This window comes from Anopheles darlingi, chromosome 3, assembly GCF_943734745.1.
Source record: "Anopheles darlingi chromosome 3, idAnoDarlMG_H_01, whole genome shotgun sequence".
Lineage (NCBI taxonomy): Eukaryota > Metazoa > Arthropoda > Insecta > Diptera > Culicidae > Anopheles > Anopheles darlingi.
The window spans coordinates 26,838,666-26,856,510 of NC_064875.1; the positions used below are offsets into that span (position 1 = coordinate 26,838,666).

At 42.4% G+C, this 17,845-nt stretch overlaps 3 protein-coding genes across 4 annotated transcripts in view; 2 read left to right on the forward strand and 1 right to left on the reverse strand.

Moving 5' to 3' along the window:
* The window catches only part of LOC125954270 (protein TIS11), a 449,377-nt gene that overhangs the window by 276,612 nt on the left and 154,920 nt on the right, over positions 1-17,845 (forward strand). The window lies entirely within an intron of this gene.
* LOC125954314 (delta-like protein 1) lies at positions 966-3,297 on the forward strand. Its single transcript, XM_049684506.1, has 5 exons — positions 966-1,202; positions 2,075-2,372; positions 2,432-2,623; positions 2,701-2,892; positions 2,951-3,297. Exons 1-5 carry the CDS (start codon positions 1,086-1,088, stop codon positions 3,283-3,285), a joined length of 1,134 nt encoding a protein of 377 aa, XP_049540463.1. The 5' UTR covers positions 966-1,085; the 3' UTR covers positions 3,286-3,297.
* LOC125954338 (protein lethal(2)k10201) lies at positions 3,320-4,725 on the reverse strand. The gene is made up of 4 exons (XM_049684537.1): positions 4,512-4,725; positions 4,109-4,444; positions 3,841-4,042; positions 3,320-3,768 (listed from the first exon to the last, which is right to left on the reverse strand). Exons 2-4 carry the CDS (start codon positions 4,273-4,275, stop codon positions 3,421-3,423), a joined length of 717 nt encoding a protein of 238 aa, XP_049540494.1. The 5' UTR covers positions 4,276-4,444; positions 4,512-4,725; the 3' UTR covers positions 3,320-3,420.

Here is a 17,845-nt window from a genome sequence, read left to right on the forward strand (position 1 = left end):
ATAAAATAGTTATGCCAAGTGTTTCTATATAATAGCCGGATCAATTTTAAACAAGACCGGAAGAACAAATTACATTCCAGATCACATCCAAGCTTCTTCCTCGAAATTTAAGGCAACACCAAGATCTTCTGTAGGACAGGACGGTGCACGAGACGTACATTCAGTTTTGCAATAATTTTGAACACACCAAAAACGGTGAGACCTTCATCGTCGCACCACGTGCAAGTACGTACATCTACCTTTTCTCGTTCGGCACGATTTGAAGGTGGGATCCACCATTCGCCAAGTCGGTAGCAGACTGTACGTGATGTCCATTCCAAAAAGGATTGCAGTCGCGCGTTTGTGTCATCATAACTAATTGATCACTGTTTGCCCCTTTCCCCGTACCGTAAGCTTTCTACACTCTGGTCAAACATGCAGTTTGGAGTACTTCATTCAAAAATATGAGATTATTTAAGAGAATAAATACCGCTACAAATCAATAAACCTTGTTATCATCACCATCATCTACTTTGTGTAACCTGAACTACATAAAAAAGATTTTGTGTATAGAATATTCCACAACGTTTGTGAAATTAGAACACACTAAACCAGCTCTTATTCATTCTTAATATTTTCCGATGTTCTGTTTTCGCCGTTTCGTGAATCACCGGTGAATAGTATGAATGAATTGAGCAAATACTGCCACCACCAACCAGCCAACCAGCCACCGCAAGGTCTGGCCAGTAGACTCGCGTATCGCGATGCCCCGAGGAGAAAGCACGCAACAAGAAAGCAAAAACAAACTCCCCATCCCCATCCAGCTCCAACTCCAACTCCGAAGACGCAGAAAAGACGAGTAAACTTTCCGTGTATCGCCGAAGCATCTCTAGGTTTCCTTTCCTGCCTTTCGCAACGGCATCCATTAGTCTCCGTCTAGGCGACGTCCGGAGTAGTCGGAGTTACCTTTCGTCTTACAACCGTTTCAGCCGAGGTTCTAGATCGTAGAGGATCAACGGACGATCAGATCACCAGACCCGGAGAAAGGTGAATGCTCGATCGTTCGAAGATAAACCAGACGACATTTCTGGAGCAAACCAGCCACCATGAGTCACCACTCCACCAGCTATCCGCTGCTCATCGTGGGAGTACTGCTGCAGCTGATCGCCCTGGTAGTGCCCCCGGGCTTGGCCGTCCGCTATGTGCCAAAGTGGAAGAAGCAGGTTAGAGTGAAATTATGCGTTTTGCCAGTGCTGTGTCCAGTAGTGCTGTTACTTTTACCCTCCGAGAGAGCTCTATAGTGTGTGTGGTCGGGTCGAATTAGCGACACACCGGATCCTAGATTTCTCCATTACACCGGCCCACCTTACCGGACCGATGTCAAGTGATGTCGGCGATACATGGCGAAAGTAATATTCGGTTGGCCTATAAAAACTTGCGCTGTTCGGTGTTACAATTTGTGGAGCAAAAGCATGAGAGAAAATTAACATAAACGTGTCTGCGTACATCGAATGGTATGACCGAGCGGAAGTTACGGGCGTACTTGCACCGAAAACCGTTAAATCGTCTTCAACCACACGTCCAGGTCCAGGCCCCTGGGGCATTGTGGTCTGGTCTTGCGTTACCGATCACGCTTATGCCCCAGAACCCGTTAGGTTGTTTTGCTCCGTTCTTCCATTATTCCAAGTCCGCTTCCCATTCCCCATTTCCTGAGTACCGGTTATAAGATGCCAGCGGTCGACGAGATTCGTGTCTGCACCATTCGACAGCATCGGACGATGCATGTCTCCTTCGTTCCAGAACCTGTTCGTCATCTTGTCCCAGCGGCGTTTCTTTCGTAATGAGCAGTAAGCGGCCCCCATTTCCCTCCTCGACTAGAATTATTTTGTTCTTTGCTTCCATTTTCGAAAAGCAATTTATTTTAAATCTTGGCGTTTCATCTGCGCGCGGATCATTATTGAGAAGCTCGATCATTAATTTTAATTCATTTTTAATGTTTGTCTTAAATTATATGATAAGCGATCGCATATTTGGCAGTCATCACGAATGCAATTAATGAGTTCATATAAATTCCACCTTTTTCCACATGTCGCAGGCCTGCGAGCTACCGACACCACAGAACGAATACTCGCACTACGTCTGTGACGATAATGGCGATGTGAAGTGCCTTCCGGGTTGGACCGGTGATCTGTGCGATGTTCCGATCTGCAAGAAGGGTTGCGATCCACTGCAGGGTTACTGTAAGCGACCGGGAGAGTGTCGCTGCAAGCTGGGATTCTACGGTGAAAACTGTAACCGTTGTATCCCGTTGCCCGGATGTCAGCACGGGGGATGCCAGGTTTCGTTCGAATGCGTTTGCCACAAGGGCTGGGATGGAATCTTCTGCTCGGAGCGTAGGTATTCGAACGCGAAGGCCATTTGAGGTGGTAATTCATCGGATCTTCTTTTACAGCGATCTGTCGTTCCGATTGCCATCCATCACGAGGATACTGCGAAGCACCGGGTGAGTGTCGCTGCCGGCTAGGATGGGCCGGTCCAACCTGCCGAGATTGCCAGGTGCTGCCGGGTTGTATGCACGGAACGTGCACCAAACCGCTCGAGTGCAAATGTCTGCCAGGATGGACGGGAATACTTTGTCAGACACGTGAGTATTCCGGGGGGGTTTATTGTCGGCATCAGGCCTTGCACGTGACTGATTTGAATCGTAACGAAACGTTACAGCGATGTGTGCCGCCAACTGTAGCCGGGAGCACGGATACTGTCGTCGTCCGGGAGAGTGTCGGTGTAAGGTCGGATGGATGGGTGAAGATTGCAGCAAGTGCCACGCGTACCCCGGCTGCGTTAATGGTGACTGCCGGCGTCCGTGGGAGTGCAATTGCAAGCCAGGCTGGGGAGGAATGCTCTGCGATCAGGGTAAGAACGTCGTGAAACGGAACCCAACTTTTTCTAATCGTTTTCTTCTCGATTTTAGAGCTAAACTACTGTGAGCAGAATGCAAATACTTGCCAGAATGGCGGAAAATGCAAGTCACTGATCAAAGAGGATGGCTACTATCGGTGCGAATGTCCTACCGGGTACAAAGGACGAAACTGTGAGATTATGCCGATGTCGATGACCACCACCACCAGCAGTACGATGCAACCCACGACAGCGGCGATCGATATGGATACGTCCTCGGAGCAAGCGACCTCATCAACCGTTGGCAGCGAAAGCCATGAAACATACCGCAATTCGACGCTTCCTGGCGCGGCAAGTGACGATTTTAGTGCCGAATACAGCTCGGAAGATCTCGATAACGAGGCCTAGGATCGGTACGGCACCGCGGCAGAGGTGATTGCTGTTGGCGAACGTTCGCCTAGAATTCAACTTATTTATTTCAACTATTTATGCTAATTTAATGCAAATTTAACAAACAAATTCAATCATAAGTATCAAGGCAGATCATTGTTCTTTCGGTAGGCTTTCCAGCAGATCAACCACCATCCGGTTGCTCTCGAGTATATCACATTTGGGTTGGGTGGGTTTGCAGGCCTTGAACGTACGTTGCCGCGAGTGACCGAAGACGAAATTTTTCCTACACCGCGGTGGACTCATAGCATCTGCGACAATAGTAGTTTCCTCCTCGCCAATTTTTGTGTCCAGCTCGGGGGATTTGGAAATAAGGCGATGTGCCAGGGACTGCTTATCGAAGCGGAAATTGTGGGGAAACTTGTGCTCCCGTATGCAGTGATCGCGTCGCTCAACGACGTCCTTACTCCGGTATTTACATTCCTCCAAGAAACAGGCGTACTGGCGAGAGATGGCAAAGAAGAATGTGTTAAAGTAGAGGTTTATCGCAGGGAATTAGATCTGGGAACTTACCATCGGCCCTTTACCTGCCTGAACCTGTGCAGCAAAGTATGAATCGTGAGTTTCGGAAAGATGAAGATCCAACAGGTGAGCGTTTGGGAGCGTTTTCTTGCATTCCCCACACGTATACCGGTGCTGCGCGTTATAGTGAGCCTCGTAGTCGACCACGGATTGACAAAAGAACGCACAATCCGGGACATTACAGCAGATTTCACTGTGAGAAAGAAGGGAAACAATAATCAATCGTCGGGCCAAACAGTGGTCCGCTTTCGTTACTTACAAATCTTTATCGTTATCGTCCGGAACAGCCGGAATTTGGCTAAGGACGCCGAGTTTCACGAACGGTTTAAGGTACAGGTTTCCTTCGCGGAAAAATTCTTCATCCGGAAGATGACGAGCGTATCGCTGAAGCAGCTCCAGCACAACCGCTTTCGGAGTGTATTCCATCCTGTTGCTTCCGGCTTTTTCCGTCGATTTAGCAGGCCAGAAAGACCTCCAGTACGGCTATTCAATCCAGCATCCTGAGCCTTCGCGTAGACCTCTGCTTTCTTAGAGTCCAGCTAGCTTTCTGTGCTATTTGCAATCTTTGTTGCAGGAGATCTTGCCGTAATGCTTCCTGGAAGGAGAATTCGATCGTTAGTGCAACCTTTGATCCTTGCAGAATCTGGAACTTTAAAACTTACCGGCACGGTTTCCGAGTCTCCCGGATCTCTCTACTTTCTAGGGTCGATTGTGAGTTCCGTTTTCCACGATTTTCCACGGTTTTCCACTTTATCGGCCTACTTTCATAGCGAGAACGACGGCGGGTGTTGCAAATGATGGTAATTCGCTCTTATCACCCTTATTTTTATCACAAATATAATGAAAAATTATCAAAAATTCCCACTTTTTGCAAAGATTTTTTAACAAAACGGCGATATCCCAAAATGACAGCTCGATTTGTGGCGGTGCTGTTTCCGCAGGGTTTCCCAAGGGTGGAAAGTACGCCGTTTTTGTAGGACAAAGGTGTACTTTTGTCCTGGGAAAAAAGTGCGACTTTATTACACGATTGGCAGTATGGGACGGTGTAAAAACGGCCTCGAATCGGTTCCAGTCCAACCGGTGCGGTATTGGTGCTGTTTCTGAAGGGTTTGTTTTGAGAAGCAGAAAACTAATTTCAGATAATAGTATTTTTGAAACATTTTATGTATTTTAGCATATTATATATCACTTTTATAACAACACTGAATCACATTCGGGTCACAGGAAAGCGCTGAACAGCCGGGGAAACATCTTTCAGCGATATCTTCTGTTCATCCAGAATCTTCCTTCAACATACACACAGTCAGGTTGTTCTTCGATAACGAAATGAACTCCATCCTAAACGGTTTCTGCATCATCTCCAGCATCCATTGCACTGAAAACACCGTGGAAAATGATAGACTTTAATGAATAAAAGCACTTTTCTCGCTGGAGCAACTTACCGAACTGCAACCGCGCTAACACTTTGACAGGTTCACTGTGCTGTACCGATTGGACGCCGAGAACCGGTGAAAAAGTCCCAAAAAAGTCGTGATTTCCTCGAGGATTTCCTCGAGGATTTCCTCGAGGAAATCACGACTTTTTTGGGACTTTTTCACCGGTTCTCGGCGTCCAATCGGTACAGCACAGTGAACCTGTCAAAGTGTTAGCGCGGTTGCAGTTCGGTAAGTTGCTCCAGCGAGAAAAGTGCTTTTATTCATTAAAGTCTATCATTTTCCACGGTGTTTTCAGTGCAATGGATGCTGGAGATGATGCAGAAACCGTTTAGGATGGAGTTCATTTCGTTATCGAAGAACAACCTGACTGTGTGTATGTTGAAGGAAGATTCTGGATGAACAGAAGATATCGCTGAAAGATGTTTCCCCGGCTGTTCAGCGCTTTCCTGTGACCCGAATGTGATTCAGTGTTGTTATAAAAGTGATATATAATATGCTAAAATACATAAAATGTTTCAAAAATACTATTATCTGAAATTAGTTTTCTGCTTCTCAAAACAAACCCTTCAGAAACAGCACCAATACCGCACCGGTTGGACTGGAACCGATTCGAGGCCGTTTTTACACCGTCCCATACTGCCAATCGTGTAATAAAGTCGCACTTTTTTCCCAGGACAAAAGTACACCTTTGTCCTACAAAAACGGCGTACTTTCCACCCTTGGGCGTGGGCCCATACTGCCAATCGTGTAATAAAGTCGCACTTTTTTCCCAGGACAAAAGTACACCTTTGTCCTACAAAAACGGCGTACTTTCCACCCTTGGGTGTTTTGTTGTGCTCGAAAAATTGGATTTTCGAGTGGTTTACTCGAAAATTTGAACGGCGGTTTTTTGGCGCTCGTTTTGCGGAAATTCGGTTTCTCGTCCTCCGGGATTTTACAGTTTTCTTGTTTTTTACAGCCCCCGGCCTCGGATCAATCAGCCACAATAGCTAAAGCACAAACGGGCAAGCAATCATAGGTAGCCTTCAGTTCTCATGAGGAGAAAAATAAATCCCACAGAAGGCTCCAACGGTTCTTTTATGAGATGGTGCATTCAACCCAACAATATTTCCGAATATTTTTGAAAAAATAAACCCGGAGACGGTCTTTTCCCTGTGGAATCAATGTTTCGAATAATTTATTTTGCCGATTTTGAGCTCCTTCCACCGATTTTCCCTTCCCCTTTTGCCGATTTTGAGTTTGTGACTCAATCCCGCTGAAAGCCGCGCGCACCCGGAACACTGGTGGTCGCAATCGATCGTTGCGACCGGCTGGCCCGCAAACTCAGCTTCAAAACACCGGCCAGGCTACGATCGTTCTCCACACCGGTGCTGATCCAGCCTTAGGAGGACACCGCCGGTGACCTTATTGCACGTTGCTCTACCATCCCGAGAGGGGTCGCGCTCGCAACAGGCAGCATGATCGGTTTGTTCAACACCATGATCATCTTTCGGCAGGTCAGTTCACCGATGATAATGCATTCCGTCGTCTGTGGTTGTATGTCTTTTTCGACATCGATTACCAGCAGCTTCATATTGATGATCTCCGCATCGCCGATGATGGTCCGGATGAGGCTGGCATGACCAGGACAATCAACGAACGTGAACTGAACACGTTCATAACCAAGCCTTTCAGGTTATCCGGCAGCTCAAACTGTACCGCATTGAAACCGAGATCAAACGTGATGCGAATTTGATGACGAGTTGGAGATGTGTTAAAGTTGCTCTGTAAGAATGTTGATCCTTGATATTATGCTGGCATTATAATGTTATTTTATCTCTACTCGCTGGAGATTTCCTTCGAGCTTCGAGATTTCCTTGATCAAGACATCATACCAACTCTTCGCATCAAGTCTATTAGTCATCTAAACTACATATCCAATTTTAAGATTCGCGTGGATATGCCCGAGTTGCAATCGTAGGTGGGAAATTTGTCCACATTAACTACACTAGACCCCTACATCAAATGGGAATGTCATGCAATGATCATTTTGTTATTGATTGATCAAAATTAACGTTGGTGGAGCATATAGAGTTGCCATCTAACAAAGGGTATACTTTGAAACTTCCCACATCACTTAAAAGTCTTAAGGTGTCTATTGACCATTATAGCATCGTGGGGTAAAGATTCATGATTACAAACCCGACGATACGGATTACAATGAACCCATTAGCCGTGGCCACACGGGGCGAAAACTCTAGCGCAAACGAAAAAATTAATGCCAAAACGGTTTCGCTTAACCCTTACACGCTGTCAAACTTTTATACGTCCGCGGACTTTTTCGCTGAACCCTTGACGCTATCGAACGCTTTATTTACGAAAATGTAGGTTCTTTTCGTATTGTTTTTGCATTTTTAATATAAATATAACAGCAACAGCAACAAAATCGTTAAAAACTGCAAAATTTATTCGGAAATCAACTTCAGCGGCCAAAACACAGATGAAAACAATACGTTTGACATTTCGGCATAAATTTTCGGGTTTTTACCCCTGCCACACGAAGCGAAAACATTTTGGCATTAATGTGCAAATTTGCGCGCAAATTTTCGCCCCGTGTGGCCACGGCTATTGAATTGTTGAAAGCGTTGTCATCTCTAAAACATCTTGAAGTTCTCGTATTCCATGGCGTCCTTTTTCTGGAAACATGTTTCCTGCGTATGAAGACGCCTCTGGTTCGTCTGTACAAACTGCGGTTCGATATGGCCCAATTACAGTCGTCGATATTTGTTCTCAAAATCAAAAAAACGTCGATTGCGAAGCTTGTCTTCCGCGAGCTGAAGAAAAAGTTCCACAATTTAAAAGAGCCAGAAAGCACCACAGGAGAAATTTGGGGTGCTACTAATAGTTCAGTTGTTGGAATATTTTCTCACAGAACGAAGCTTAACATAGGTTTATGAAAGCAGTGCTTAAATGGAATGGAATTCACCGTGGGATACAATGAAATGGAGTCGTATTGGAATGTTCGGAGAATTCCTGTTATCCAATTTCTGTCTTTTAACGTAGTAGCAGATCGCAGTTGATATATTCAGAATTGGGCCACGAAGCGATCGTAAGAAAATGTGTTCACTGCAGCACCATGATTTTAATAAACAAATTTAATTTCGTGCATTTTCATTTGTTTTCACCTATCGTTTATTTCTTTATCTATCTCCCGTATAAAAAAAGATCTGCAATGTGGCTTAATGATTATGAGGTTGCTAAGCGGCCAGTTTTTGTAATCTGTCGTACAAAGAGGCCGCTTAAGGGCGTCTTAGTAGCAGATTAAACATTAAGGGCCACATTGCATACCGTCTGTCAATAGAGACTCTAATTACAAATGATCGAACTTATGGTAAAACAATGAAATAGCCCCCCGGTAAAAGACTGAAATAGGCCCCCCCACTCACGATCAGTTACTGAGTAACCGAAAAAATCGGTAATTATCACTTTTTAGATAAGCAAACCTTCATAAAAATATGCGGAAACGTAAATAAATGTATTAGGGGAGGGGAGGGGTGGAAAAGCTACATTTTAACAGTAAAGCTGCTTTCACATCGAGCGCGTTTTTAAAAACGCCAAAGTTGGCGTTTTTTGACGCAAAAGCTTAATTTATTGTTCACACCTAGGTTGCGCGAAGGTCGATTTAAAATACACGAAAAATAGCACCATATCACTACCGCCACCTTATCAAATCATGATAAATAGTTTAATCTTCACGCAAAACAGTTATTACCCGGATTTCAACACATTCCTGCCAAAACAAATTGCAAAATCAAAGAGCAACGCTGGCTTGCTTGCGTAGCCTGCTACAGTCGGCTCAGAACCTGCCACAATCTGTAGATTTTTAAGCTGCTTTCACATCGAGCGCGTTTAAACGCCACTAATAGACGCAGCAGGTTTTTTGACGCAGAAAACACGGTTGTATCACATCAAAATGTATGGAAGTGTTCACGTAACGCACCGAAAGCTATTTTTTGGAGCTTTTGAAGAGCTTAAAAGTTGGCGTTTTTTTCGGATCTGTAAAAATCTACAGATTGTGGCAGGTTCTGAGCCGACTGTAGCAGGCTACGCAGGCAAGCCAGCGTTGCCCTTTGGTTTTGCAATTTGTTTTGGCAGGAATGTGTTGAAATCCGGGTAATAACTGTTTTGCGTGAAGATTAAACTATTTATCATGATTTGATAAGGTGGCGGTAGTGTTATAGTGCTATTTTTCGTGTATTTTTAATCGACCTTCGCGCAACCTAGGTGTGAACAATAAATTAAGCTTTTGCGTCAAAAAACGCCAACTTTGGCGTTTTTAAAAACGCGTTCGATGTGAAAGCAGCTTTACAGATCCGAAAAAAAACGCCAACTTTTAAGCTCTTCAAAAGCTCCAAAAAATAGCTTTCGGTGCGTTACGTGAACACTTCCATATATTTTGATGTGATACAACCGTATTTTCTGCGTCAAAAAACCTGCTGCGTCTATTAGTGGCGTTTAAACGCGCTCGATGTGAAAGCAGCTTAAAACAACGATTTTTCGGTCACTCAGTAACTCACAGGGATTCCCGTACCAAATGGCAGGGTCCCTGTGTAGCGACCCTCAAGTCATGGTTCCAGCCGACTGTGGGATTTACCATCTACCTGATCTACACTAAGGATCGACGTGCATTACCTGCGGTCAACACAACAGCATCGGACCAAAGGTGACGATCGATAGGGAACTACCCGTTCTTAAAGCAGCATTGGGGCGATATGTAGAGATACGTCGCGGGTAACATCAAGTGGCATATTAACGGTCAACTGAAGGGAGTTCAAAAAGTAGTAAGTACAGAAGAGAATCGAGAATTCGGCGATTCGTTGGCATTCAGCAGTTGAGAGTTGATTCAAGGACAGTTGCCGAGAAGCTGCCTAGGAGAGAAGAACTTGTAAATAGTAGTGAATAAAGTTAACGCAACAAAGGCTACATTGAGTTCTTATTAGTGAGCGAAAAATCTGGTCGCAAGATACATGGTGACATGTGGCGGTGATCGACCACATAACATGGCCCTAGACGTTACACCTGGCAACTGACGTCGTCCTTACCTACGACAAGCGATAACGCATACCTGCGACAAATACATATATCTATTCCTTCTACCTTCTCTAAATCCCTCTACCTTCTCCGACGTCCCTAAAACTTGTAAAAACTATTCTAGAAGAAATAAACTCCACTTCACGTTTTACAGTTAAGGAACATAGTCGTGTTCAATTGTTGCTTCCCTGCTAGAACGTTTATTACAACCCGAAAAGTTAACTCGTGCTATTTGTGACCCTGCAACAAGTGTCTGGAGGAGAAATATCAAAACCCTGGTAAGGAATGTTTGCTGTAGCCGAGAGCGATGGTATGTCTTAGTGCAATGTGATGTGATTTGTCATACGATCGAACGACTTAGCCCGCAGTTCTTATATTTATTTTGTAGAACGAATGAGCCATAACGCGGTAAAGAATATTGCCTTTTAGGAAGCCGCTTAGTTGCAGTGAATGGAATGTGAAAAAAGAGAGTAGATGGAATGTCAAAACCGATTACCACTTGAAAATAGTCCTGTTTTACACCTTTTAGATTTTATTATATGCTGCCATCGGATCTGAAAAATCCAATAGTGGCCAAACGACCTCATAATAAAACGTATGAACCAACTGTTGGTGGGGTTTATTGGTCTAGAACAGAAAACACTCGAAACACTATGGCATTCCAATTTTTTCTCAGTTGTGCGTCGCTTGCAGCTAACCATCCTGACACTTACCCAGTTTTTCAATTGCGGATTGTCATGCGGTGGTCTAGTTTGCAAAAGCTGTTCAGTTTAGAGCTAGATGATTGTTTTAGTGTCAAAGTGATACGGTGAAAACCATTGATTAGAAATGACTGATTGGAAAATTTTAGATTTAAATTAAATTTCAAACATCCAACATGATGATTCGATTGTTTGTTCATAACGTCGAAAAGATATTAGCATTCCAAGCTGCCCATCAGATTTCTTACATTTATGCAATCGATTATTTATTCCAGATCCACGAGTACATGTGCAGTAACGATAATCAAGCAGCAGGCGGATTGGAGCGATCGATCATATGATCTCGACTTCATCTCGACTTTATAGTAAGTACATTATGTTAGACCTTTTGGGAACAATACCTGTTATGTTATTTGTATTAACATATGTTTCTTGATTTTAGAACAACAAATATTTCACGCTGCGACTTAAAGTAGCTGTAGTTGTAGCTGAGCGAACCATTTGTAGCTGTAGCTGAAGCGGTCATTTTCAAAAGGTAAGCCACACTTCAATACATGTTAGAGGGCTTGTTACAGTGATCCTGGTTGTTTTTGCTACTTGCTCACTCTGCTGTTGTTAACCGATTGCTGAGAAATGCGCTCGAGAGCACTATGCAATCGTGACTAAGTGCATCATCAACTGCCATGAATTTATTGTTGAAAGCGCCACGCCTAACTTAGGTCTGACGCTTGTATAGCGGATTTTTTACCCAGCAGCTGCTAAACTAAGTCGATGCCATGTGCGTATTACATGCAAATGTGATGTAAAAAAATGTTATATACGCCAATGTGATGTGGAAATTTTCATTCGATCAAAGACGTATGATCGGCACATAGGTACCCACGAGGGCGACTAGAACAGAAAGTATACAGGGTGGGAACGTGAAAGTGATACACTTAAATTTGGTCTTAAAATGGAAACTATGTTATTTTTCACGTATTTCTTATTTTTAACACAATGTTCTATTGCTATAGTTGCAATTTATTTTATTCATTTCAATTCTTTCTCCTTTGTTTTTTTATACCAGATCCCATTCGCTTTCCAAAACTATTGCAAGCTGCACGGACGACTTCCTTCGGCATTTCGTCTCAAATTTTCACAAATCGTTTTTAATGTATTAAAGTCAAATTCTTTGTGTCAACTAGCTTCCCTAGCAAGTATCCCTATACTTAGAAATAGAGTGGGTTTCAATCTGAAGACGATACGTGCCATTCCGATGAGCTTACAAAACATGGTAAATTTTGCGCTCATCATGTGTGAACAGTCAATGACTTATGCTCAGGTGTTGAAGCCTGTTGGAAACAAACATCTTTTTCTTCTTATATGTTCTACGCATAAGGAATCAAATAGAGCTTGAGAACGATCTTCAAATAATATTTTTCGTGGATTTTTACGCCTTTATCAACGAATAACAGTGAGAGTTTTCTTTCTTTTAATATGGCGCCCCATACCATCACATATGAGCCATTTTGATATCGTTCCGCACCTTTTTCATCGGTTAGAATACCGTGAGCAAGATACACCATGCACGCAATCCATTTGCTTGTTCAAAGTTGCCTACAAAGTCTTTTGTTGCCGTCTGAAAAAAATATGTTGTGAGCAGCGTGCGTCTTCAGCAGCATCCGAGATTTAGCTAACTTTTCGGCGACGTTTTTGCGAGACAACCCATGAATCCTTTGCTTCTTGAAAGGACTATATCTAAGGTTCTTTTTATTATGTTTTGCATGCAGGTGTGACTCATTTTCATGCCATGCGCCATTTTTCTTCCCGATCGTTCCGGATTTCGTCGTATGCGCTCCAGCACTGCATTAATTGCCGTTAGAGTTCGTACAGTCCGTTTTTTCACCGGTTTCTATTTGGGGACAACCATATCACTCTATTTGAGTCGTTTGATGGTTCTGCACGCGCATAATCTGCTCAAATCCAGATGTGACAGCTTTCCTCTTATTTGAATGTTGGCGGGGATTTGAAGATATAACATTCTGATTTGTTCTCTACAAGAATCCATTACAATTTTTGGGTGAACAACACTCAAACCCAGCAGTAAAAATACTGCTTTTTCAAACTGTAAACCAAGATCTGAATTATAGCTGTCCGAATTAGTGCACGGGGCCCTGGAATAAGCGTATCACTTTCACGTTGCCACCCTGTAATTCATGACGTGATTTCGAAGAGTTGGATTGCAATTGTGAAAGGCAATTCAAAAGGGGACGGGTTGGGCGGGTCGCATTTGCACAGTCTACCGGTTTGGGGGTTTGATCTATTAAATCGCGACATTTTGCTGTCAACGGATACTACAGAATACTGTAGACCATGCGAGTTTTCTGGTAAAAACTGTAAACCTGACCAATCACATTCCTAACAGTAGGATAGCTCTGAGCCACGCCACACCCAGCCCCGCAACACAGTCGAAACGTTGTGAACCTCGATTTACAATCGCACGCCAGCAGCACGCCCGTTTGCATAATTTGAAGAAAACCATCAAAAGTGATAAGCTATGGTGATGTGTGCTTTGCGGTAACTATATCATTTCCATTTCATCTAGTGTTCCTTGGGGTCATACGTTCCAATAAATAAATGATAGCGAAGCATGCGTGGTGCCTAGTTTGATGCTAGTTGTTACTCGGCCGGTTCTCACTGAATAACACTAGTAGTAGAACACATTACAAACAAATTCATGTTTTTTAAATAAAACCTTTGTTAGTTAGTCTGGGTTAGTGATTAATCTTACATCGTGGCGAGCAGCCGGCCTTTGACAAATCCTTTTGTAAAAGGATTTCGCTAAAATTTTGCACAATAATTAACGACAGTTGTTCTAAACTAGGGAAAAAATAACTTGATCCGACAGCCCAGTCAAATTTAAATCGATTATTCCCGGTACTTTCTTGACAGAATGTACACTCTGTCTGGAGTTGCTCGACAAAACCTGCAGTCGCGTTTCAAGCATGCTGTATCTGGGCTGTGTCCAATTTGGTCCGGCAAGTCCTGCACCAGAGCGACTGCTGCCTTTGTACTTTACATGCCTCGTTTCTCGTTTCGCTATTCCTCTTACATCACTTTAGCTTGTATTAAGTTCTCGTTCGCCAAGCCAGAAGAAAATGTAGCTGCAGATTCCACTTTATCCATGAATCCTACTTGATCTTAGAGTAACGTCTACCTAGTTGGGTTGAGTTGAAAACGGCGGAGGGAAAATGTTATACGCCATTTCTTCGCCATGCAAATTTCGTTCTGCCACTTGACTCTTGACGCCTACTCCATTTTCGACTGCGCAATCCTAGGTATGCATTAAAAAAAGGAGACAAAATTTGAATGGTGTTAACAAAAAAAACTAAGACAGATAAATAAGTTTTTTATATTACACATCGAATCGAAAACATAATTATGCACATATTTTCTTGTTATTTCTGTGCTTTTTTATTGTTGCAATCTTTACTTTTTTCGCTATCTCGTTTAGAGTTCGGCTGATAGAGGTTTTTTTTTTCAAGTAAATTGATAAAATTACTTCCATATGAAGCTTACAGAACTCAATTATCTGTCATAGTGTTTTACTTATCACCATTCAAATTTTGTCTCTTTTCGTCAATCCATACGTTCTACTTGATCTTTTGGTTGGAGGCATTTTTTCTGATTATGAAATGTGTCAATAAAAATCAAACCATTTCATTCCATCACAAATAGTTCTTGATGTACAAAACGTAGTTTTTGTGCTAACCACAATAATCAGCAAACTTGTACAATTTGACAAATTCCCGTTGGAAGACAAAATCGTGAAACAACCAATCCACCGTTGGTTTGCACAAACTAAGCGTTCTTTGTTCTGATGGGTATAGAAAATAAAAGTACCGTAGTAGACGATGATGATCGAATTAGAGTAAGAATATCGAATTCATCGAAGCATGCATTGGAGCTAAAAGGATGTCATCCAATGTTTTGAAATAATATAAAATTAGTAGGCTGTGAAGAGGAAACCGCGTACAAAAAAGAGTTTCAATTTGCCATAAAAGGACGAAACTTTCTAAACTTTTTTGAACATGAATCAGACGAAGACGAATTCATAGTGCAAAGAATGAGCAAAATCGGCCCATCCGTTCTCAAGTTATGGGCGTTCGAAAGTACGCAACTTTCATTTATACAGCACTGGTCGATAAAATAGCAGCTCAAGCAGCGCAAGATACGCAAACTTGCGCGTTGTACTCGCTCACGATTACTTCTACTTAATTTTTATCGCATCTGTTTGGTGCATTAGCGTCTGTGGAATGCGGTTTGGTGTTAATTTTAATTATCGATCGCTTAGGTATCAATATATAGGTATCTATTGCCCAAACCGTCTGGTTCAGGTTGGTCGATGAAATAGCAGCGCTAACGAAGAAGTCTATTTTTAGTGAAGCTAGTTTTTTTTTGTGAAATCGCAGTTGTACTACTGGGTAATGTGAAGAATTTGCGAGTTTTTACACTAGGTTTGAAACATCTAACGTAAGTTAAATTTTCAGTAAAATGGGGCGTTCAAAGCATTGAACGGTTGAAGACCGAAATGCGATAAAACGATTGATATCGGGAGGAAAAACGTAACGGGAAGTGCAGGATAAAATAATATCGGTTGAAAATTACATACTTATCGCTTGAACTTTGGAAGCAATACTTCGTCTGTTGTTTAGGATGGATAGATACTCTGTTTGAACACAATCTCCTAACCGGCCGACCACACCACCAATTTGTTGGGGATAATGTATGGCGGAGCCCAACAAATAACTCCAAATTATTGCAGCTACGTGGGTTACCATGAGCGACATTTGCATCCAAGTGAGCGGCGCTTGCGCGCAACTTGCTTCAGTTATCTCCAACAAAACATGTTTTGGATACGTAACCAAAACATTTTTTGTTGGAGATAAGAAAATTGCGCTTTTGGGAAAATGCGGCCCATTATCGATATGATAATGGTTCATTTACACCAAAATAACACAATTTGAACAAGTTTTGGCAAAATTTTAGCACCATTTTGAGCGATCGCTCAGGCACTCACAGATATGCTTGGCAAATAAATTGGTGGTGTGGACATTCGTAGACCCAATTTGTTTGCCAAATATATTTGTGGTGTGGACAGCCAGTAAAATATAGCTTGAGGGACCCATATGTAACGACATTCTTTTCTTTTCTCTTTCTGATCATAGCGGTCCTGAACACAAATTATTGCGGATAATCTAGGATAATCTGTTGTAATTGTTTGTACGAGAAATCACTAGCACAAATGGAAACCCCAGGTTCATCCCAACGCCCAGATGGCAACGAAAATGAGAATCAAAACCCTCTTCAGATCACAAGCAATCTCTCAGGACTGAAACATGCACTGCATGGGGCATCGTATCAACTGAAGCTTGGAATTGTTGTTACCCTGGCAAATGCCAAGAAGTCAATGGACCCAGCCAACAACTTCACCTTCAAGGTTGTTGCAGAGGGAAGAGACGACTCGGAAGCGAAAAGTCGTAATCACGTGCCCGATAAATTCGATGACATCGTATATGACTTCGAACATAGTGCAATTACCGGAACTCTGAAGATTCAAACGAAACACAAGCTGACTCCATCTTCCAGTAAGCGTTCAATCCGAGATGGGAACACGACAACAGAGTTTCAAAAAAAACACATCCCCAAGATTACACTGAATGACCTCATCACAGATTCCAAAAATGATTTTTGTATCGATCAATACTTTAAATCATTCCGTGACCAACCACAAGCGAAGACCAAAAATGACGTGAAAGGATTCATCATTTGCACCAACGCAGATTTAGATGACGACGCAAAAGTAATCTGGAATGAGATAGATGCAACTGTCCTGAGCGATTCAACGACATCGTTGGATCCCTACATTTCATCGTTATTCAATGAGGTCAAAGGTAAATACTATCAACTCAAAACTCATTATAAACATGCCGCGTTTGCCCGGCTGTTAATCAATGCTATCAAATCAAAGAAGCAAATGATATCCTGGAAAACACCCCTCTTCCAGGAGTATCGTAAATTCATCATGACTATAATCGCAAAAGAAGACAAGTTTAAAGATTGTGAATGGATATTTGAAAAGAGTTTTGTGGATTCTTCCACCAACAGCTTAATTTCAGGATATGACACATTTATAACGGAGTTTGAAGATCAATATGGAAAAGAATTTTTGAAGACCGATGAGGAAACGAAACCCAATTATAAGGAGCATTTAAAAAGCCAGAAGATATATGTTTCGGAATGTCTATTCGACCAAAATAGTGAAAAAAGCACTATGTTAGCGTGGTTGCTGATCAAAGCTATCACATCGAAGAAGGAAAAGTTATCTTGGCAAAAACCTCTTTTCAAAGAGTATCATGCGGCCATCCTGTATTTAATCGATAAGAATACCTATACAACAGGGGATGATTATCTTTTATGCAAGTTTAATGACAGTTTTTTAAATACCATATCCAACGATTCAATTCTAAACTATAACACATTTAGAAAGGATTTTGAAGATCAATACCGAAAACAATTTAATTTTGATGGAACTGTTTGGGAGGATTTGAGAAACAGAAATCAGATATATGTTGACGAAAGATTTCTGAACGATAAGAAAAAGCAAAACATTACATCATCAACCAAAAAAGTAGAATTTCCAAAAAATGTTACAGTATCCGCTGATAATAAAGTGGATGAATGCTTGAATGAATTCTTTTGCGATCGATTTCGTTTGGTGTGTGGCACCTATAACCAGGAAGAGTTAGA